General features: G+C 39.1%; 1 protein-coding gene across 2 annotated transcripts in view; it reads left to right on the forward strand.

Annotated features, from left to right (window-relative positions):
• Positions 1–24,617, forward strand: part of MAP3K15 (mitogen-activated protein kinase kinase kinase 15) — a 126,991-nt gene that overhangs the window by 33,361 nt on the left and 69,013 nt on the right. For both annotated transcript variants that reach the window (XM_084788541.1, XM_084788540.1), the window contains exon 6: positions 1,916–2,022. In XM_084788541.1, the coding sequence (XP_084644667.1) occupies positions 1,916–2,022 (107 nt within the window). The remainder of the gene's footprint in view (positions 1–1,915; positions 2,023–24,617) is intronic.

Genomic DNA, 24,617 nt, shown 5'->3' on the forward strand with positions numbered 1-24,617 from the left:
AGAGGTCCGCCTGCCTATGCCTCCCCAAGTACTATAGAGAAACCCTGTCTTGAAACAAACAAACGAAAAGAAGTGTGTGTGTGTGTGTGTGTGTGTGTGTGTGTGTGTGTGTGTGTGTGTTTTCTAGGCAATACTCCAAGCCTTTGTAAATCCTGATTCAGTACCTATGTTTTAGGTTTGCTCTTATTGTTCCTATTTTAATTTTAAGTGAAGAAATTTGAGGCAGAGAGTAATTAAGTAACCTCAAATTCATAGAGTGTGACAAAGACATGATCCAAACAGAGGCTGACTACCTTCATTGCCCTTGTTCTCAACTCTTCTGGCATTTCCTTTATGCTTTTGTCACATCTTTCTCTTTTTACCACCACTCCTCAGTGCAGTAGCAGTAGCTGGACTATTTTAAGGAACCAGGGAAATGCAGATGGGTTTTCTAAAATAGGCATCAGAAGTTACTGGGATATTGTGAAGGGTATGAGGTGTGGAACTATGAAGAAAAAGGAAGATTACTCTTCCAAATTGAACTTGTTTGAAGAGTATCTTGCATTTCTTCCTTCTGGAGGCACAAAGGATAATGTGCTTTACTTACAGAAGACTGCAAAGCTACACTAGAAGTTGATCACAGTTCTGTAAATCTGAATGATGGCGACATCCATTAATGATCTGGCCCAAGAACAGAGGCAGCTACTAAGGAACCCATGGCCTGAATGACAAATATAGCTACCTGCTTTTAATAACAGGTGGTATTGTGCAAGAGGAAAATGTGATCGACATTTCTTGACGTATTTCTTTTTGGGATTGGTTTTGGTTTTGTTGTTGTTATTTGAAGACAGGGCCTTGTGTAGCCCATTGAGCCTTGGACTTGTGATGTAGGTAAAGATGACTTTGATCTCCAGATGTTCCTGCTTTTCCTTCCTCAATGCAGTCATGTAGGCATATGCTTCCATGCCTTACTCTTGAAATGTTTCTTTGAGTTGCTGGCTTTCTTCTGCCCTTCTTTTCCTGAATGCCTTTAGTTCTCCATTTCCATTGGTAGAACTCTTAGGCTCAAAGAATAGCTGGAAGGTTCCAGGGATATATTGTCTTCCCTTTTCTGAGACAGCAGCACCAAGGTCTAAAGCCAGGTGTCTATTTCTGTATGAGGATCCTGTCTGCTGACTGGCTAGCAGTGACTTGGCCAATACCGGTAGTTCTAAGCCTGGATAAAGGGTAACTATTGGTGGCACTGCTAAAATGGAACCCAATGGAGACACACTTGGTAGCAGTTTAACCCTCAGGGTAATGTATGCCACATTTAAAACAGTAATTCTCAGCCTGGGGATATTTGGCACTGTCTAGAGAGACATTCTTTTTGTCAAAACTGATTTGTGGGACAGTAGTACTAGTATCTTCTAGTAGGGATGCAGCTACCCATCCAACAATACACAGGACAGCAGAGCAGAGCAGAAATGTAGGCCAAGAATATCAACAGTACTGCAGTTAGGAAATTCTAACTTTGATTAATTTAGGCAAAGTATGCAGGAATAAAATGTTTTCTCCATTTGCATGGGATGTGACAAATTTTCTTGTATTTTCTAACTCATTTTAACACAGGTCTGCTGATGTTGTTAATCCTCCCACACTCAGCATATCTTTTTCCTGTTGCTAGGCTCACTCGCCCTCTTGTTTTAGGATGTAACAATTTTTCTACTGATCTTTTTGTGCCCTCCGATAGCAGGAATTCCTCCTCTGCCCCATTTATCTTTTCTGATATTTATTCTCTGTACTTGTCAAAGCTATGATTAACTTCAATAAATAATATCTGCAAAGAAAAGTTTATCTTTAAATTTGGAGACTGTCTTATGTTTATAACTATTCATAAAAATCTATGAAGAGCTGTTTCCTGTCTCTTTCACACTCTGAGAACTTTTTCCAACAGGACTATGATGCAATGGTCAAGCTGGTAGAAACACTGAAGATGCTGCCTACATGTGATTTGGCTGATCAGCACAACATTAAATTCCACTATGCATTTGCACTGAATAGGTAAGAATGATGTGTGTATAGGGTTTGTGACCATATGACCTGTTAAAATCTTGTTGTTTTTTCAACATTCATCAGATATGACCCAAGTCATATGATAACTGCCAAAGGTATGAAAATACGCTAGATACTTTGCCTTTGAGACATATATTCTAACTATGAGATGAGGCATGTAAAACAATCCTAAAGGGGCAGTCATGACAGTGCACCCCTTTATTTCCCTACATTATAGAGGCAGAAGTAGACAGATCTTATGAGTTCGAGGTTAGCCCGGTTCATATAGCAAGTTCTAGTCCAACCAGCCAGAGCTACATAGTAAGAGTATCTCAAAATGAGAGAGGGGGGTGTGGAGTGGGTGAGGGAGGGATCCTAATAGCTCAGGGAGATAAGCAGTTTGATGAAGGGTTGTCCAAAGTGATACAGAAGCATAGCAGAGGGGGAAGAAAAGTGTCTCTGTATTTTCTTGTCTAAGTTTTGAAGATTACATCACGCATTGGAGAGAGTAGGATGTGGAAGATTGAGAGAGACCATTCCATTTGCTTGGAATGCAAGCCTATAATTCTTTTTGGTACACAGTGCATCCAAGTAATATTCAGTGCAACCAGAACACAAGATGCAAGTGAAGGCAAATGCAGGATAGAAGGTTAAGCATAGAGAATGGGATCACATACTTGAAAAGGGTATTGCCAGGCAGCAGTAGTGTACACCTTTAATCCCAGTACTTGAGGGGGGCGGTGGGCAGTGGTAGTTGGATCTCTGTGAGTTCAAGGCCAGCTTGCTCAAAGAGCTAGTTGAAAGACAGCCAGGGATACTTAGATAAACCCTGTCTTTAAAAAAAACCTTAAAAAGAAAAGAAAAAGAAGAGTAAAAGGTATTTAAGGTATCTTTTAGGTTATGGGGACTAGCTGAAGCAACAAGATTGATGTTTTATGATAGACAAAGATGATATCTTGGTTAGGGTTTCTGTTGCTGCAGTGAAACACCATGATCAAAAAGCAAGTTGGGGAAGAAAGTGTTTATTTTATTTGGCTTACACTTCCATATCACTGTTGATCATCAAAGAAAGTTGAGGCAAGAACTCAAACAGGGCAGGAACCTGGAGGCAGGGCCTGATGCAAAGGCCATGGAGCGGTACTGCTTTCTGGCTTGCCTCCCCTGGCTTGCTCAGGCTGCTTTCTTATCGAACCCTGGACCATCAGCCCTGGGATGACATCACCCATAATGGCCTGGGCCCTCCCGTATCAATCACTAATTAAGAAAGTGCCTTATAGGCTTGCCTACAGCCTGATGTTATGGAGGCTTTTTCTCTACTGAGGGGCCCTCCTCTCTGATAACTAGCTTGTGTCAAGTTGACATAAAACTAGAGGTGGTGGTGGTGGTGGTGTGTGTGTGTCTGAGAAAGTCCTGCCTAGACTACAGGCCTCAAAAGCTTAAATAGCAAGTAGATTAGCTAAAATGATGTAGCAAAAATTGGCTTAGAGGCCAGTTTATGGGGTACTACTTGACTAATATTTGATATGGGTCAGCTCAGCTAACAGTGGGTGGGGCTACCCCTGGGTAGGTGGTCCTGGATACTCTTAAGAAAACATGCTGAAAAAGCCATTCGGAACAAACCAGTAATCAGAATTCTTCCATCGCTTCTGCTTCCAGTGGCTGCCCCAGGTTTCTGTATTGAGTTCCTGTTCTAACTTTGACTTGAGAGTAAAAATTATAATAAACTCTTTCCTCCCCGCCCTCCAAAAAAGAGCCTGCAAATCCAATGATCTAAATAAGATTGAAAATTTCCTCTTATATAGCAGGCTAGAGGTGAGGAAACCAGGCTGTTAGTAAAATAGCACTACTCTAGAACTTGCATTTAGACTTAGCATCCAACCATTTTATAGGTTTTATCCCCTAGAACAACAGTTTTCAAACAACCTTTTCTTGGGGGTTACATATCAGATATTCTTCTTATCAGATATTTGCAATACAATTCATAACAGTAGCAAAATTACAGTTACAAAGTGGCAACACAATAATTTTATGGTTGAGGGTCACTACAACATGAGGAACTGAATTAAAGGGTCACAGCATTTGAAAGGTTAAGAATGACTGTCCTATCATGTTTGGCCTCATCTGCGTGGTTGAAGCTAGTTCACTATCACTCTTACACTGCAGCCTGTAAAACGGGGTTAGAGACTAGAAGGAAACATGAGGCAAGTGATTTTCTTCTTCCCACTTGTTAATTCTTTCTTTTGTACGTTATACTTTGCTCATATTCATGCCCCTCCCCCAGCTACCCCCAGATACACCCCTCTTATCTCCTCACCCAAATTTGTATCCCCATGTTTTTAAACCCATCAAATCCAATTTGTGATGCCTGTATGTTCTTGATTGTGTGGCCTTCCACTGGTCAACATACCATGGGCTATGTTTTAAAAGAAAACCAACTCTCCCTCTCCCTATAGTAACAATTATGAGTGAGACTTCATGCCCATATCACCTCTCCATGCTGAGAATTTGTCTGGCTTGAATTGGCACAGGTCTTGTGTGTATTGTCACAATCATTGCGAGTTCATATGTGGAATTGTGTTAATGTGTCTAGAAAACACTGTTTCCTTGCAGTCATCCATGACCTCTGGCTCTTACACTCTTTCTGTATCCTCTTCTGCAGTGATCCTTGGGCCTTTGGAGGAAGGTAGTTCAGTCTATATGTTCCACATTCTCTTATTCTTTGTACCTTGACCAGTTATACATGTCTGTTAGTTACTATCCACTACAAATAGAAGTTTCTCTCATGATAGCTGAGAGCTACATTAATCTATGGGTATGTTACTAGGAATCATCTTGCTGCAAGTGAAATTGGAAAGTGTAGTTTCTAGCTACGTGAGCATCCAAACATGAGTACTGTGAATTTACAGTATAAGTAGAGTTTCACATTCAACCTCTCAAAATACTAGGTGTCTAAATGTCTTATTTCTACTGTCTCTCTTCTTTGATAATATATAGGAAAAACTAAATATTTTAAGAATCATGATGACGTACATTCTTTTTTGTCTCCAGTAAGTAAGCTGTTACTTACATGGTTTGTCAGATCACTACAGAAGAGTATTCTGGAAATGTATGCAATGTGGTTTAATATCTAGGGGCTTCTAGTGCCCTCATCAGCTTTCCAATGAATGGCATCTTCAAATAAGTAACACATGAAGTGAGTGTTCAGAATAACATGAGAATTACTGCATCTGGTTTCTCAGTTTCAGAGGCTGTATTTTTTTCAGCAGCTAGATTAAGCTTTAGATTGGTGACATGCCACTGGCAGCATATTTAAGACAGCAACAAAACAGGAGCCCATGTCCTCTGGTATCTTGTCACCTATGTAAGGTCACATGTCTTTTAAATCAAGATAAAATTTTGCAAGCAGTGAAAGTATATAGATCATAAATACATAATTTGATGAGTTTGAGAAATTAATATACACATATATACAATATCCCTATCATTTTTAATCACTTCAACGTTTCCTGTTCATCTATATCTGCCACTCCAAAGGCAACCGATGTTACAACCTCTTATCTCTATAGTTTAATTTCCTTGTCCTCAACTTCATATAAATAGAATCATACAACATACTCTGTTTTGTATTTGGCTTCAGAATTTCAACAGCATGTTGATGATACTCATATATGCTATTGTGTATATCACTAGTTCATTTTTTGTTGTTGTAGAATATTCCATTTTATAGATATGTCATAATTCATTTTACTGATGATGGGCATTTAAGATGCTCCAGATTTGAGATGCTAAAACAAATGCTTTTATAAACATTTCTTGTACATGTGTGTGTGTGTGTGTGTGTGTGTCGCGTGTGTGTGTGCGTGCATGCGTGCGCATTTATTTTGGATATACCTTATGTACATGTAGTAGATACCAGCAAATAATGATGGAATCTCATCCCACTAACCAAGGACAATACAGTAGTAAACATCGAACCCCTACTCTGATCTACCCAATGGACAGTTATGTGGAGATCAGGGACTGATCAGGGACTGACTTTGTGGCGATCAGGGACTGACTTTGACATGAAAACTCTGGTGCTTCCATCTTTGACCATCTTCCCTTGGTGGGGAGGCCTGGTGGCACTCAAAAAAAGAATGAGCAGGCTACCATGATGAGACTTGATAGCCTATGACCTATGACCGTATAGTGGGGGAGGAGGTCCCCCTCGGTCATAGACCTAGGGGAGGGAAATAGGGTCAAAGCAGGAGGGAGAGAGGAATGAGAGGATACAAGTGATGGGATGACAATTGAGTTATAATCTGAATAAATTAATAAAATTTTTAAAAAAGACATCATGATCTCTATAAAAATGTGTGTTATCCTTCATGTTCTTCATCCTAACCACACAGTGGATTTTAAACTCAATACCCCAAAGTAGAGGGAGCATCTTAAGAATGAATGCCAGCCTTCACTAAGCTGAGAAAACAAAGTATAATAATCCTGTTCCTTCAGTGTAGTGAGCTCCAATTTTAGTAACACTTGCCTCTAATATGATTGGTTGTTGACTTAAAAGAATTTAATGTGTCATCATTTGTGAAATTCTTCGAGAAATTTCTGATGCACTATAATACAATAAAAATTAGCTTGTTAGCCAGGCATTGGTGGTACATGCCTTTAATCCTAGCACTCGAGAGGTAGAGCCAGGTGGATCACTGTGAGTTTGAGGCCAGCCTGGTCTACAAAGCAAGTCCAGGCTAGCCAAGGCTACACAGAGAGACCCTGTCTCAAAACCCCCCCAAAGAAATCTTGTTAAATAATAACTAGAATCCATGTGAGTTGCTTGTTGCTGTTTTTTTCCCACGAGACAGAACAGAAGATACCCACTGTCAAACAGTGGATAAAGTAATTGATTTCTATCCTCTCAAAGAGATGAAAGAATAAAACAGAGTTTAAAGAGGAAAGTGATATCTAAAAATGGTTATGACAGTATGAGATGATTCAGAGACAACTGTATTTCTAGTCTATAGGGAGAATAATTAGTATTACATACAAAAACAACATCCCTTTTGCTTTCTGGTCTGATTGTCATATATTGGCTCTGTTGAGCCCAGGCAAGCGTCCTTGGTGCTGAGAACTTTATTTTTCACACAATGAGTTTTTAATTGCTTCATTTTTTATATGTAATCTTGAAGTTCATGTTTCTTTTTGAGCTGCCCACCTGTCAGCATAGTTGCAGTAGGATATGCTTTTGTATACAGTTTTAAGGAAGTTAGTACTGCTGCCTTATATATTTAAGGGAAAAATAGTGATGGGCAAAAAAGAAAAGGAAAGAAAGGGGTATTCCTTCATTTCAGTTGACCTTTAACTTTTATGAAGTGAACCAAAACACGGCCATAAATTAGTTACTAAAGGTTGGCAGGAATGAATGATGTTTGACCCTCAGATGGCAGGGGCTCCTTGTCAGTGGGAAAGCTGGCTTGAGCCAGCCAGATTTTCCTGGTATCTTCCACTTCACTGCATTCAGAAGCCCATTCAAAGCTACTTGAAGTTTCCACTGGGCAGTTAAACTGCTGGCCTCTCAATGGTGTGGAATCCTTTATGAGCAATTTTATATTTGCTAGTACTTTTATAGACAAGGCGTTACTATATATACTATTGTAGGCATAATATTCTATCCAAGGATCTAGCCAGTGGCCTAAACAGTGATTTTTGTTTTTGTTTCTATCACCATTATGTTACCTGAGAGAAACAATTTAAAAGAGGAAATATTTGGTTTGACTCTCAGCTTCAGAAGGTTTAGATCATAGTATTCAAATCCATCACTTCTAGACCATAGTAAGGCAGTATATGGTGGGAGCACATAAAAGAGCAGGGAAAGTCACTTCATGGCTAACAGGAGAAAAAGAGAAAGGGAGAGACAAGACATATCTTTTCAGCGCATGCCTCCAGTGACTTCCTTCCTCTATCTACTAGTTTTCATCCCCTCTCAAAAATATCATTAGATTATGAATTCATCGACACATTGACTAAGTCAGAGCCCTCAGGATCCAGCATTACCAAAAAAGTCCATCAGCTGCTAACTAAGCCTGTTGGGGATAGTCCCTATCTAAACTATAACATTCAACCTCTGGCTCCTAAAATCTCGTGCCTGTCTCATAATACAAAATACATTCAGTCTATTTCTTTTTGTCTCTTTTGTGTATATTCACTATTCAGTGTAGCCATCTCCTTTCTATGGTTATATAAATAGTCATTTCTGAAATATGTGTTTGTCATGAGTAGAAAAATGCCATCTTCCAATTGTTATAGCACTTTGTCTTTAGCTATCTAAAGGCAAAGGGAAATATATTTGTAATTTCAGCTTTTTATCTTAGAGAGGATAAAGAAAAAAAGTAAAGGTACTAAATTAAGAGCTGGTTAATATAATCTGGATCCATGACCATATTATTTTAGTCTAGGATGACATATAATATTAGTTTTTAAAGCTAAGGTTAATAATACCATGGCATAATTAATTACACTAATCTCAAACTTTTTAATTTATATTTTGTGTGCCCACAGGACTGCTAAAACAAGCCATGGGATTCCACTTGAAATTGCTGGGCAATCTTGTTATATTTCTTGATTTTTCATATTTAATTGAGAGTATTAGATGGTAGCTGAATGTTGATACTGTTTTCATAATAGATACTTTAGTTAAGAAACACTCAGAGGAAGGCTAGCAGGCTACCAAGAAGAGACTTGATACCCTATGAGCATATACAGGGGGAGGAGGTCCCCCTCAGACACAGACATAGGGGAGGGGAGTAAGGGGAAAGTGGGAGGGAGGGAGGAATGGGAGGATACAAGGGATGGGATAACAATTGAGATGTAATATGAATAAATTAATAAAATATATTTTTTTAAAAAGAAACATTTTATGGTGGTAAAAGCATGTAATCATTTACTCTTAAAGAATTTTAAGCTTGTGGTTCAGTAGTATTAAATACAACTACTGTTGTAAAGCAGATATCTAGAACTTTTTCATCTCCCAAGCAGAAATTGTGTATTTATATCTCAACTCTACTTCCTCCTGCCTTGAGCACCTAATAGCTGCTGTTCTTTCTATGAATTGGACTACTTTCAACACCTTATGTAAGTGTCATTTTTTGTGCCTGCCTTATTTGACTTAGTGTAATCAAGGCCCAGACTCATTGTGCTATGTACCAGAACTTTCTTCCTTTTGAAACCTAAATATAATTTCATTGTATGAATAGACCACATTTTCTATCTGTTCATTCTTTGATAGGTATTTAGGTTACCTTTTCCTCTTGGCTATTGTGAATTCTGCTGCTATGAACAGAAATCCTGCTGAATTAGTTTCCTGAGGAAACGAACTACCTTGTTTCCTTCTGAACAGTAGCCTTGCCAATAATGCATGTTTTGTTTTTTCAAACTATTTGCTCTTTCTGTCTGCTCACATTGCTTCTCACTGACCACCTTAAACCTATTATATCATCCTGTTTTTGTTTCTTGTTTAGTTCCCTCCTGTTTGTCCTCCTTTATTTACTGACTCATTTATATATTTTGTTTGTGAATGGGAAATGAGCTAATGAGGGATGAATGAAGATAGTGGGCAATTTTTTTAACCACATGTTTGTGACTTACCCACACACATTTGAATTTACAAAAATGAGCAAACTCATTCTCTTCAAGTAATTGTACTGCAGTAATCTGTGTTTGACAGTGTCTCCTTTATTGAAAGTATAATGATACCAGAGAGGAAGAGTCCTTTTTGCCTCTGGAATTGTCTAAAAGCCAAATTACAGGAAATACAGAAAATTAATATAATTTTAGTGGATTTTACAGACAGACAAATCTAATTTTGAAGGTTATCTTGAGCTATATAAGACTCTATCTCAAAAGATAGATAGATAGGTAGGTAGGTAGGTTGATAGATAGAAAAGTTTTAAAAGCTGAATTTAAAAGGTATTTCTTATTTGAAATGTTTGGGACTAGAGTATTTACATCTTTAGGGATTTTTATTGCTCCAGATTTTAGAGTATTTACAGGCTTTACCAGTTGAAGACCCTCATCAAAATATCTGAAATTTGGGACTGGAGAGATGGCCCAGCAGTGAAGAACACTGGCTTGGCTGCTCTTCCAGAGAACCTGTGTTTAATTCACAACCCCCACATTGCTCAGAAAAGTCTTATCACTTCAGTCCCAGAGGATCTGATGCCCTCTTCTGCCATTCATGGACACTGCATATACATGATACATAGACATATACTCAAACAAAACACCCATATACATTAATAAATTTTAATAAATTTATTTTTAAACAAATCTGAAATCTGAATGTCCAAATAGGACATTTTTGGATTTTTAGATTAGGAGTACTCAACCTAAATTACCTGGAATAGTAATGGAATGAAGCAGGTGCTTAGCTATGGCTATTAATATCACTATGCAGTTTGATCTTTCATAGCTTTATGAGTTTTGAGTGATAACTTCTGATCACTTTAAAATACAAAAATTATTAACAAAATGCAGAGATTTCCACCAAGAAAATACTTACCTTCACCTCTGGAAAAAATCTATGAGGTTCATAGCTGTGTTGTTAGTACAGAATATTGTTGGGACAGGCATGTGCTCTCTAAGGTAAGGTATTTTTAAATTAGCATACAAGGTAGTAGATTATGGTATTTTCATATTTTGTTTTTGCCCGTCTTCCCACACTTTTGTAGTCCCTCTTCTGCTTTCATATAAGATGACTATTTTGAATAGGACAAGATTTATTTGAATGCCAGTAGTATGTATGATAATTTCAAAGTTAGTTACAGCATGTGTCTCAACCTTGGTGTGATTAACATTGGGACTCAATAATTTTCTGTAATTGGAGCTATCCCTAGTCTTTATCAGCTGGATGCCAAGAACTTGCTACCTCTAAATGTAACAGTTTTTAAAAAGTATTTGTTTATTCACTTTACATCCTGATCGGATCCCACCCCTCTCTTCCCAGTCCCTTCCTCACACACACACACCCCCATCCTTCCCTTTCCTTCTCCCTAGAGAAAGGGGTTAACCAACCCTTCCTGGCACAATAAGTTGCTGCAGGACTAAGAGCATCCTTTCCCACTGAGGCCAGACAAGGTAGCCCAGTTAGGGGAATGGGATCCAAAGACAGGCCTCAGAGCCCAAGAAGGCCAGTTACTGAGGAACTCACATGAAGACCAAGCTGCTGCGCATCTGCTACATATGTGTAGAGGGTCTAGGTCCAGCCCATGCATGCTCTTTGGATGGTGGTACAGTCTCTGTGAGTCCCCATGGGCCCAGGTTAGTTTCCTCTGTGGAGCTTCTTGTGGTGTCCTTGATCCCTTTTTGCTCTATCATTCCCCTACCTCTTCCATAGGACTCCCTGTGCTCTGTCTATTGTTTGTCTGTGGGTCTCTGCATCTGTTTTGATCAGCTACTGAGAGGAGTTATGCTAGGCTCCTGTCTACAAACATAGCAGAGTAACACTAATAGTGCCAGGGATTGGTTCTCTCCCATGGGGTGGGTCTCAAATAGGGCCAGGCTTTCGTTGGCCATTCCCTCAGTCTTTGCTCCATCTTTGTCCCTGCATATCTTGTAGGCAAGTGCAAATTTTGTGTCAAAGGTTTTGTGGGTGGGTTGGTCTCCTTAACCCTCCACTGGAAGTCCTGCCTGGCTATAGGAGGTAGCCACTTCAGGCTCCATATTCTCTACTGCCAGGAGTCTCAGCTAGGGTGGCTTCTATAGTCTTCCCAGGTCTATGGGAGCCTATCCCAAGTCTCTGGCATGTCCCAGAAATCCTCTCACCTCTGATTTCCTTTCTCTCACCTCGCCTTCTTCCCTTCCACCTTTCCCTATTCCTAATCCCTACCTCTGCTCCCCTCCCCATCCCCTCTCCTACCCAGTTCCCTCCTTCCGTCAACTTACAAGGCCTGTTTTATTTTATTTTCTGAGTGATATTCAAGCATCCTCCCTGGGGCTTCTTTAGGTCTGTGGATTGTAGCTTGGTTATCCTTTATTTTATGGCTAATATCCACCTATACATGAGTACAAACCCTATGTGTCTTTCTGGGTCTGGATCTTTTCTTGTTCCATCCATTTGCCTGCAAATTTCATGATTTCCTTGTTTTTTAATAGCTGAGTAGTATTCCATTGTGTAAATGTACCACAGTTTCTTTATCCATTCTTGGGTTGAAGGACATCTAGGTTGTTTCCAGTTTCTGGCTATAATGAATAAAGCTGCTATGAACATAGTTGAGCAAGTGACCTTGTGGTATGATGGTACATCTTTTTGGTATATGCCCAGGAATTATATTGCCAAATCCTTGGCCAAACTAAAAGACAGAGAGAGAATATCCAAATCAACAAAATCAGAAATGAAATGGGGAACATTAAAACAGACACTGAGGAAATCCAGAGTACCATTAGGTCTTACTTTAAAATCCTGTACTCCACAAAATTGGGAAATCTAAATGAAATGGACAAACTTTCTTTCTTTCTTTTTTTTTGGTATTTATATCTGTATGGATTTATTTTATTTTTATTTTTTTCTCCTTTATTAATTTATTCTTGTTACATCTCAATGGTTATCCCATCCCTTGTATCCTCCCATTCTTCCCTCCCTCCCATTTTCCCCTTATTCCCCTCCCCTATGACTGTTCCTGAGGGGGATTACCTCCCCCTGTATATGTTCATAGGGTATCAAGTCTCTTCTTGATAGATTCCACTTATTAAAATTGAATCAAGATCAGGTAAACAATTTAAATAGTCCTATAACCCCTAAGGAAATAGAAGAAGTCATTAGAAGTTTCCCAGCCAAAACAGAAAACAAAACCTGCTGGGCCATATGGTTTCAGCACAGAATTCTATCAGACATTCAATGATGAGCTACTATCAATACTCCTCAAACTATTCCATAAAATTGAAACACAGGGAACACTGCCAAATTCATTCTATGGGGCCTCAGTTACCTTGATGCCTAAACCACACAAACACTCAGCAAAGAAAGAGAATTTCAGATCAGTCTCCCTTATGAATATTGATGCAAAAATACTCACAAACTGAATCCTAGAACACATCAAAAACATCATCCACCATGATCAAATAGGCTTCACTAGGGATGCAGTGGGCTCAATATATGAAAATCCATCAATGAAATCCACCGTATAAATGTAACAATTTAAAATGTCTGTAGACATTGGCAAATGGCCCACGGGAAACAAGAGCCAGCTAATTGATTGAATACACTGCTCTATAGGGAAGCTTTTCAAGATGTAAAAAGAGAACCTACTTTGACATTTGAATTGCAGTACATTGACAAGGTAAAAATCAGTTTGCTCATCTGTAAACTGGATTGATGATGCCTGTAATGAGCAGTAAATGAGGTAGTCAATATGCAGGTATCCTGTTACGTCCCATAACAACTGGAAGGAAGTTCACTAAAGTTGTTCTGCCTTCATTTATTCTCCCATTTATACTTCTTAAGTCAAATTGAGAGTTAAACTGGTGGTGTATAAAATTGTTGCAGTGTCAACATGGTAAGTGGCATGTGACTTAGTGGCTTAGCATGTAGGAATTATGATTGTTCAAAGTAGACAAGAAAAAATATTTGTAGTATTTTTAAAAAGGTGTTCATAGATCATAAGCAACTGTTGCTTGCCCCAAAGAACATTTAATGTTGTTACTATTTTTTCTGTCAAAGATACTACAGCCATGAAAGTATTAAATAAAATCAGTAAAGGACCTTTGAAGAGCAGTTGTTTTCACTACTTAGCACCAGTCTTTCTAATGAGATTTAAAATATGTTTTTATGTGTATGTTTTTCTCTTGTATATTTTTTGGGAAAATGCCTTCTCATTTTCTCTAGTGCATTAAGTTTTTTCCAGTTAGAGTCAGATATAGTAGACTTTGTGTTAACGCATCTTTCTTTTTGTGTTTTTATTATTTTTTTAAATATCTGTGTGTTGGTGTTTTATCTGCATGTATGTCCATGTAAGAGTGTCAGGGTATCCCTGTAACCAGCTACAGTTGGTTGTGAGCTGTCATTTGGGTGCTAGGAATTTAACCCAGCACCTCTATTCTAATTAGAACAAACCACATTGTTATGTTGCCTAAAGGAGGGGAAACTGGCAGCTTACCTACCAAATTCCACCCATCATTGGTTGCAGACTATTCTGGAAGTCCATAGTAACAGCAGATAGTAGGCTTTGTCAAATCTGTTTGGGAATGAGTGCTGGTAGGATAAGGACAGGACTTTGTGTGTCTGTTACCTCTACTAGAATTGATTTTATATCATTGGTGCCTATTTTCATCAGTGTTTTTAAAATACACTTCTTCCTACATTGTTTTTCACAGAATTATATGAGTTATTTCATTTTAGGTTATTATAGTGTCTTATTCTGCTCTGCAGAACAAACCAGAAACATCTGAAATGTTTACATGAATGAGGTCTATTACAAGAATTTTTGATGTTGCACTCTATTGAGGATTTTTCTTTCTTTTTAAAAAACTTATATATTCACTTTACATCCTTATTGTAGCCCCCTCTCTCCTCCTCCCAGTCCCTTTCTTCTGCCCTCTTCGCCCTATCCCCTTCCCTTATCCTCAGAAAATGGGAGCCCACCCCCACCCCCGACCAACCCACTCCAGCACATCAAGTTCCATAAGAACTGAGCTTCTTTTTATTCACTGAGGCCAGGCAAGGCAACCCCATTAGAGTGAAGTGTCAAAAGGAGGTAACAGAATCCATGTCAGACAGCATCCACTCAAATTACTGGGGGGATCCACATGAAGATCAAACTTTCCATTGGTTACATATGTGTAGGGGACCTAGGTTCAGTCCATGCAAGCTCTTTGGTTGGTGCTTCCATCTCTGTAAGCCCTCATGGGTCTAGGGTCTAGGTTGGTTGACTCTGCTGGTCTTCTGGGATCCTTGTCCCCTATGAGTCCTTCTATCCTTCCTCCTCACTCTTACAGGACTCCCAAGCTCCGCCTAATGGCTTGACTGTGAGTCTCAGCATCTGAATAATCAGCTGCTGGGTGGGGCTCCTCAGAGGACTGTTAAGTTAGGCTCCAATATATAAATATAACAGAATATCATTAATGGTTGTCAGGAGTTGGCTTTCTCCCATGGGGTGGGTGTCAAGTTGGGCCAGTCATTAGTTGGTCATTCCCTCGATATCTGTTTTATCTTTATCTCTGCATACCTTCTAGGCAGGGTAAATTTTAGGTCAAAGGTTTTGTAGGTAGATTGGTGTTCCCCTCCCACCACTACTCTGTCCTGCATGGCTAGAAGGTAGCCTCCTCAGCTTGTCCTTACTGCTGGGAGGCTCAGCTAAAGACATCCCCCTCATATCCTCCCTGTAGCTTAACCTGTCAAAGGTCTCCAGCTTGTCTCAGTGATGTCCCCACCTTCAGTTTCCCTTTTGCCGGGGGGGGGGGGTGAGACAGGGTTTCTCTGTGTAGCTCTGGCTGTCCTGGACTCACTTTGTACACCAGGCTGACCTTGAATTTACAAGGATCTGCCTGCCTCTGCCTCCTGAGTACTGAGATTAAAGGCGTGCACTACCATGCCTGCTCAGTTTCCCTTTTCTCTCCAAGACCTCTAACCTCTTCTCCCCCAATCTCCCCATATCTGATCTCCCTGCCCTTTCATTTCCCTCCTGATACTCGACACTCGCTCCTATCTAGTTCCTTCTTTACTTCCACCTCCACTGTCTATTTCCCCACCTGAGTGAGATTCAAGGTGTCCCGCCTTAGGCCTTCCTTGTTACTTAGCTTCTTTGGATCTGTGAATTGTATGATATCCTGTAATATATGGCTGATATCTTCTAATAAGTGAGTATATCCCATGTGTGTCTTTCTGAGTGTAGGTTACCTTGCTCAGGATGATCCTTGTATTTGCCTGAAATTTTTATGATTTCCTTATTTTTATTACCTGAGTAGTTTTCCATGCACCGTATTTTCTTTATCCACTCTTCAGTTGAAGAACATCTAGATTGTTTCCAGTTCCTGGGATGTTATGAATAAAGCTGCCCTGGTTTTTTTTAAGGGGGGGAGACTTTTGATTACTGCTTCTATTTCCTTGGGGCTCATAGGACTGTTTAAACTGTTTGCCTGATTTTGATTTAACTTTGGTAACTTAAATCTATCACGAAAGTCATCCATTTCCTTAAGTTTTTTCAATTTTGTGGAATACAGGCTTTTGAAGTAAGACCTAATGATTCTTAGTATTTCCTCAGTGTCTGTTGTTATGTCCCCCTTTTCATTTTTTGTTTTGTTGATTTGGATAATGTCTCTCTGTCTTTTACTTAGTTTGGCTAAGGGTTTGTCTATCTTGTTGATTTTCTCAAAGAACCAGCTATTGGTTTCATTGATTCTTTGTATTGTTCTCTTTGATTCTAAATTACTGATTTCAGCCCTGAGTTTGATTATTTCTTGCCATCTACTACTCTTGAGTGTGTTTGCTTCCTTTTGTTTTAGAGCTTTTAGTTGTGATTTTAAATTGCAAGTATGAGAATTCTCCAAGTTCTTTATGAGAGCTTTTAGTGCTGTGAACTTTCCCCTTAGCACTGCTTTCATTGTGTCCCATAAGTTTTGTATGATGTGCATTCATTTTCATTGATTTCTAGAAAGTCTTTAATTTCTTTATTTATTTCTTCACTGACACAGTTGTTATTGAGTAGAGAGTCGTTCAGTTTCCAAGAGTTTATAGGTTTTCTCTTGTTTCTGTTGTTGAAGTCCAGTTTTAATCCATGATGATCTGATAAGATACAAGGTATTATTTCAGTTTTCGTATATGTGTTGAAGCTTGCTTTGTGACCAAGTATATGGTCAATTTTTGGAGAAGGTTCCATGAAGTTCTGAGAAGAATATATATTCTTTTGTTTTGGGGTGAAATGTTCTATAGCCCGCCATTCTCCTCAGGTGGCTGTTATCCCAGTTAGATCCACAGGCAGGGGATTGGAGTGGGGTTATCTAGCCTGTGTGATCCTGAGGACTGGCAGGACGCAGAAGCCCTCCTATCTCTCAGGGAACTTCCAGAGTCAGCATCCCTGCCACTGTCCATTTCACTTTGTGGTCTCTGAGCTCAAGCTGCTGTGCACCACCATCTTAGAGTGAGATCCTATGTGTTCCTCAAGGGAGACAGGTAGAGCCATGAACCAGAAGCTGAGACTGTTTCCATGGATTCCGGGAGTCAAGTGGTCAGAGCTCATTCCTGGTACCTGTGGCCTCTCTTTTCACCTGAGAAACACAGATGCTGGTGTTTTGGAGTATGAAGCATGGCTTCTAGCTCACTCTGTAGTTACTGTGGTCTCGGACATCATGTGTGTTGGGTGCAGCCATCTTGGATCTCCAAGACTTTTTTTCTTAAACAATTATTTCATTTCTGTAATACTTAGGGTGACTGAAGTAACAGAGCATAAAAACTTCATTGGCTAGGATGCCTCTGGATAATATACATTGTAGATCATTATCAGACTAATGGCTATGAATTTAGTTTTCAGGAGTAGTCTTAGTATGGAAATACCAAATATCATTAAGGCTTTAGTATATGTAAAATGATAGATTAATGGTGCTCAAATATCTCTGACAGTTTTCCTTTGCATGATGAGAATTACAGGAGATACAATACCAATGAACATTCAATATTAGCTGCTCTGTATATAATATTGGCTAAACTAATAAATTTTAATATGATAGCTGATATCTTACATTTCTAAGATAATTTTTAACTCTAAAAGTTAAAATTTAACATTAAAAGTAAAAAGTATTGTCTATCTGTGTTCTTTTTTTAAATTTATTTTTATTTTTGAGAATTTCTTATATAAGTATGGTATTTACATCATTTCCACATATCAGCCTCCCTCTTACCCTTTCAGTTCTCCCTACTTGTTCCCCCCTCTCTCAAGTGATGATTTTTTATTTGCTAGGATGTAACATTTATCTTTTCAAAAGTGGCTTTAACCTGGGTGAATTGTCACAGACCTGTTGTCCCAGCTACTAAAATGCTGAGGCAAGTGGAACTTTTGAGCCTAGGAGCTTGAGACTGCCTAAGCAACATAGAAAAACCCCATCTCAAAAAAATGTTTGTTTGACTCTCTGATAAATGAGTACCCAGAAAGCTTTTAGTGGTACATCTCTGGATTATGCACACATACACGGAGTTTCTCCTAAGAGCAACTTGGGAGAATCACTAAAATGAGAAAACCACCCCAATTTCACTTGTTTATGAACAGATGGAGATTGTTGGCTCTGTCATTGATCCAAATGAAATACTATCAAAGGGCCTTCTACAATGGGCAAATTACTTTTTAAATTAATATTTTAAATTTATTCTTTAGAATTTCCATGCCTGGATAGAATATATTTTGGTCATATCCATCCCCTACTCCTCTCTGAAAGTTCCTCCTAAACACATGCTTCTGAAATTTATATCCTCCTTTTTGATTAATCTTCTTTTTGATACTTAGTCCAGTTTGTGTTGTCCATATGTGCATGGGTGTGTGATTATTCACTGAGGCATAGGCTATCTTTCAGTGACCACCCTACTCCCCAAAAGTGACTTTTCATTCACCAAGGGATGTAATCTGCCAATAGCCCCCAGCCCTCCAACACATCATGTTGAAATTTGTATCTGGCTTGATCTTCTGCAGGACTTATTCTGGTAACCACAGCTGCTGTGAGTTCATGTATATAATAGCCATGTCATGTCCAAAGGACAGCACTTCACAGCACCCCTTCCATCTCTTAAATTCTTTCCACCCTGCTCTTCTGAGATGCTCCCTTGGGTGAAGTTTGATATAGCCATCCATCTATGGCTAAGTACTTAAAATCACTTATTCTCAAACACTTTGGACAGTTGCAGTTCTCTCCACTAACCACTACCCTTTGAAATAAGCTTGTCTGATAAAGATTTGAGAGTAGCACTAAACAATATATATTAAACATAAATATTTGAAGGCAGTTTGACAGTGTGCTATTTAGTAAAACATCAGTGGAAAACTAAGGATTCAGAGGGAAAGAAAGGAGTGATGGTAGAGGGTCATGGGAATGAGTATGAATCAATTCATTGTATTATGTAGGCATGTGTAATATATAAATATATATTATATGCAACTGTCAAAAGTTGTTAAATTTTTATATTTTAATGAGTCTTTTAAAATAATTTATTTTATGTGAATGGATGTTTTGCCTACGTGTATGTCTGTGTACCTTATGAATGCCTGATTCATATATAGGTCAGAACAGAGCATTGAATCACCTGGAACTGATGTTATTGGTGATTGTAAGTCAGCCTGTGGGTGCTGCGAATTGAACCCAGGTGCTCTGGAAGAACAGAACGCTGAATTATCTCTCAAACCCAAAAACTTAAAAAAATTTAAATTACTTGTTAGTCACTCTTACCAAAGAATTAAATTAGGTCTCGTGTGGCACCCTTGATAAAATGGCTACCATATTTTACTTTAGAAATAATGCCATTTTGTGCTTTTAAGAAGAGTTGCCACTGGGCATGGTGGTGCATGCCTTTAATCCCAGCACTTGGGAGGCAGAGGCAGGCAGATTGTTGTGAGTTCAAGGCCAGCATGGTCTACAAAGCAACTCTAGGACAGCCAAGGCTACACAGGGAAACCCTGTCTTGAAAAAAAAAGGAAGAGTTGCCTAGAAAATCTGATGAAAGTAAGTTGTGAGTTCCTAGCAGTAAGCCTTTTATGGGATTTTTAACTGAATAGCCAGAATTCACAAAAAATGAATTTGAAAACATGAAAGATCCAACTGCCCATATGTAACTTTCTTGTATTTGTGGAGATGTAAGGAATGCCAAATGGGTGGTTCATGCCTACACTGAACTAGCTGCCCCTTGGGTATTTAGGGAAACACATCTTGGAAGGAGCTAAGCTTTGAAAAGCCATATAGAATAAAATGTGAAATTTGAACAAAAACTTCTGAGTTCCTCTGGATAGGTGTCTCTTGGTTAGGCTGATCTTTTCAGAAACTTTTCAGAAGAGTACTAAATGTACCTCCATGTAGTCTGGTTCTACCTCTGGCTCACCTCTCTCTAGCTGGTCTTCCATGTGAGGATCAACAGGTTATTGATACCTACGGATGCTTCTACATGCTATGCCTCTGCTGAGAATGTTCTCTCTCTCTCATGTCTTACTTGACTGACTGGGGACATCCTTTGATATCTAGTTTAAACATCCCTTTCTGAGAGGCTGCTACTAAATCTGAAAGAAATAGATCCCTATGCGTATTTGTCTAATACATATCATCTCTCCCGCTAGACTCTAAATCTGAAGAGGGACCATGCTATAGTATATACTGGGCTGTTGTATACCCAGTGCCTAAGATCACTGTGCCACCCATATGCAAGTGTTCAATACATACTCATTGAATAGAGTAAATTAACTAATGGCCACATGGTTGACTGAAGTATAGAGTTGGAAAAGATCCATATATAATGAATGGGGAATGCTATAGTTATTTTCAGGGTTTGGCAGTAAAAGTCAAATTTTTCATGTCATCCTTATTTACTATATGCATGAAACATTTCTGTTATATTCATTATATAGAGAAAAATATTTAAAGATTACTGGTAATACCACCATCTACATAATATATTATTTACTTTTGCTGCTATGATAAACAACATGACCAAATGGGACTTGTAAAAGAAATGGTTTCTTTTGGCTTACAGTTCCAGAGGGAGAGTCCATGATGGTGGGGGAAACATGGAAGCAAGTGGCAGGCCTGGCGGTAGAAAGCTGAGAGATCCAAATCCCATCCATGTGAAAGAAGCAGAGAGAGTGAACTTCAAATGAGAGGAGACTAAACTCTCAAAGCCTGCCCCCAGTGGCATGCTTCCTAACAGCAAGGCTCCTGTAGGTTCCAAATAGTACCACCAAGAGGGGACTAGGTCTTCAGAGCCCATGGGGGACATTTTTCATCCAAACCTCCACACATAATTTATCCCTTGAATTAGGACCCAAAACAGGGGATGTGGAAGAGGGGAGGTTTGCCTAGCTTAGATCAGTGTCAGTGTTGATGGAAGTCTTCCTACTCAGGGACCCCAAGTGTTTTCAAAAAGGACAATTTGATAGACTCAGAGGGGAGTTTATCCTCTTGACTGGGTAAACACCTGCCTCCTTAGTATTGTTGACTTTTGTACTTACCAGGGTAAGTGCTATAAGAAACAGCCTACAGCCATGCATGGTGGCTCACGCCTTTAGTCCCAGCACTCAGGAGGCAGAAGCAGGTGGATCGCTGTGAATTCGAGGCCAGCCTGGTCTACAAAGGGAGTCCAGGAAAGCCAAGGATACACAGAGAAACCCTGTCTTGAAAAACAAAGAAACAACCCACAGAGTCAGTGGCTTAAAGTGATGAAAATTTCTCTTCCCTCTTACACCATGCAAGTATAGATGTATTCTGGTTGGACAGTCCTTCTTCAGGCTATTAGTCTGAAGAACCTAGTCTCTATCCATCTCAAGGCTCTATCCTTTTATAGACTGTCAGATCTCCTTTTGGCCACGTGATAAAACAAAATGAAGAACATAGTAAATTGCAAGGGGAGAGCTGTGTGTTTTGTTTCAGCTCATACATACCATGCAATTCACCCATTTAAAGTAGCCAAGTCAGTGAATTTTAGCATATTCACAGAGTTGTACGATCACAACCACAGTTAATTTTAGAGCATTTGCATCATTAACCCTGAATAAGTCTATCCATTACCAGTCCCTTCACTTTCTTTTTTCCTCCAGGCTTCCTCCCTATTCACTATTAATCTGTTCTGGCAACCCATTCATAATTACTTCTAATTCCCTCACCGTTTTTTTCCCCCCTGACTATGGCTTTGCCTGTCTTGACCATTCCCTATAAATAGAATGCTAAAATATGTGTTGTTTTGTGTGTGGCTTTTGTCATGTGGCATAGTATTTTGAACATTCATGTTGTAGAATGTGTCAGTACTTAATTTTGTTGCTAAGCATTCCATAGACAATATTTTATTTATAATTTCATCTGTCGGTGGGTATTTTGGTTCTTTTTTACTCATCAGTCATTATATGGAGTCTTGTATGAGCCTGGTGAGGAATTGATGTTTGTTACTCCTTACTTAATATGTTCATTCATCAAAATTAAATCCTACCTAAATGCAAGAGAAGCTGGGAAATGGAGTCTGGGTGATCAGGCAAAAGGGGAAATAAGCAGCAATGAGCCTGCTATAAGGAGTGGAAATGTAACTAGATCCATTGTGAAGATCTCTGTTAATAATGTTACAGGACAGGATCAAGACAGGAATGTGCTTCAGATCCAGCTGTCTTTGTGCAAGTTGGAGAGCTAGTGTGCAAAATGTTCAACTCTGTTGCACGGTCTTCTAGTCACTACAGAGCCGTCATATATTTCTTTGTGACCCCCCTGAAGGCTGGGAGCGATATAACTTGGACCTACTTGTAGAATAGGAAACAACTATTTTGGGTTGTGTTTCTTTGGCTGTGGTGGTTGTTAGCATGAGAACACAGGTTGTCTCTAATTGTTCCCTTCTCATCTGCAAATATAAGGCATCTGGCCAGGGGAGGGCACTTGCTTTCCTGTGGCAGATGTGTATCAGAGCCCAATCAGGAAACAGAAACACCGTATGTATTTAAAGTAGAAGAAACTGAACACAGGAAATTGGCTGCACAGGCAATGAAAGAGTTGAGGAGGAAATCAGAAAATCAAGAGGCACCCTAGAAAGTAGCAGCTGTAGGAAGCTTCTGCCACCCTTTACCTGGAGAGATCTAGAATAGAGGTACACGCACCCTTCCCAAGTTCTTGTTACTTTGAGTAAAATCATCTCTGGTCAGTCCAGTTGGTTATGTTGTATCTCAGTTACTGGATTATATTTTTCAAATTCTCTACATATCTCACAATTTTACTATATTCCCCACACATTATACCTAAAAGACCTGAGTCTAAAATATGGTTTTATTTTGTTAGTTACTGTGAGTAGTAGAGACTTTGCCTAGGCCTGGTGATTAGCATTTATGGCTTTTTTTATGGTTCTCGAGAATAACTGGATTGAAAGTGAATTGCATTTTTAATTGGATTCACTTCAACTCTGATTAGCCCAACCCCCCACTTCCTGTTCCTCTGCTACCCTTTCTGTCTTGTCAATATTTGTGCAGGAAGGGCCAGAGACTATTGTTTCTGATATCTTTGGATTCAGATCTTGTAGGGCCTTGAATCCAAGTGCTGTGATTAATGCATGTGATAGCTTTTCATTTCTGAGTTTCTCTTTCAGTGTTGCTTTCTAGACTAAAATCAGAGGGTGGGGATGGAGCAAGAGAATTGTTAGGATGGGTGATTTTGTTTTGCTTAGGGATGGTTCTAGATTGCATTTTCTCCTGTCATCTACTATGTTTTTCCCCTAAAAAATAGCTGACTTACTCCTTGTCTTTACTATCAAAGGCTTGTTTCTTCAGTCATCTACTTAGACCAGAGAAGCAAGTGTGGAAATTGTCATAGTTCTGGAATTGACCTCATCGTGACTTCCCACCACAGGACTGTTCGCATGCTTGTGCATCCTAAAAGTCTTTCATTATGTTTCTAGTAGCTGCAAGACAATGTTCTAGAAAGGATAGTTGTCTCATCAGAGAACACTTTACTCGTTAGGAAGTGATATGGAGTAAAGTCAGAAAGTAATCAGGGGTCACGTCATGTAAATACATGGGGAGAAAGGTTATAGGTAGAGAGACCAGCACAGAGAACCATAAGAAGGCATGCACAGTTGGAGCAGTATAGATGATAGTGAATGTTAGATGGTAAGAAATGAGATTGGAGAAAAAACTAGCTACAAGATCTTGGAAAGTATTGAAGAGATTTTAGAAAATGATACTTCATCGAAGCTAAGAGTCCCTGTTGTTGTTGTTGTTGTCGTCGTCGTCATTGTTGACGACAAAGTCTCACTGTGTACCCCAGGCTCCAGATATATAATACTATTCCTCCTTTAGCCTCCAAAGTGTTGGGATTTTAGTCATAATCACTATACCCAACTTGCCCCAGGAGAGGTTAGATTAGAGCTGTTACCTGGCATAAAATTGTTACAGTTTCGATGACTTCTGTGTTAAGAATAGATTGTAGAGGAGTAAGGGAGAAGGTGGGGAATGACAGTGGCTTGGGCTGTGGAGGTAACTGGAAGTCATGAGGAGTGGACTAATTTCAGATATGGTTTGAAATAAAAAACAGTGGCATCTGCTTGTTGAGTAAATAGTATTAGAGGATATCAAGCATAACTAACATTTTTTTAGCCTAAATAACAAGAAGAATGGTCTAGTCATTAAGCAAGATAGAGAAGGACATGTATGATAGTATGATCAAATGATTTTAGATATTTTGAATTTGAGGTGTTAGACATGCAAAGGACATGCTCGTGTGGCAAGTAGAAATATAAATTTGGAGTTTAGGGGAAAGATTTGAGCCAGAAATAGAAATTTGATGGTTGTTAAAATGGTTTGAAAACTTATAAGTAGATTGTATCATGAGATCTACTATATTTGATACTGAAGAGAAAGGCCAAAGGTTTGTTTCTGGAGATAAATCCATTGTTAAAAGATGAGAGAGAGGTAGGAGTC

Source organism: Acomys minous, assembly GCF_964271855.1.
Source record: "Acomys minous genome assembly, chromosome: 7".
Lineage (NCBI taxonomy): Eukaryota > Metazoa > Chordata > Mammalia > Rodentia > Muridae > Acomys > Acomys minous.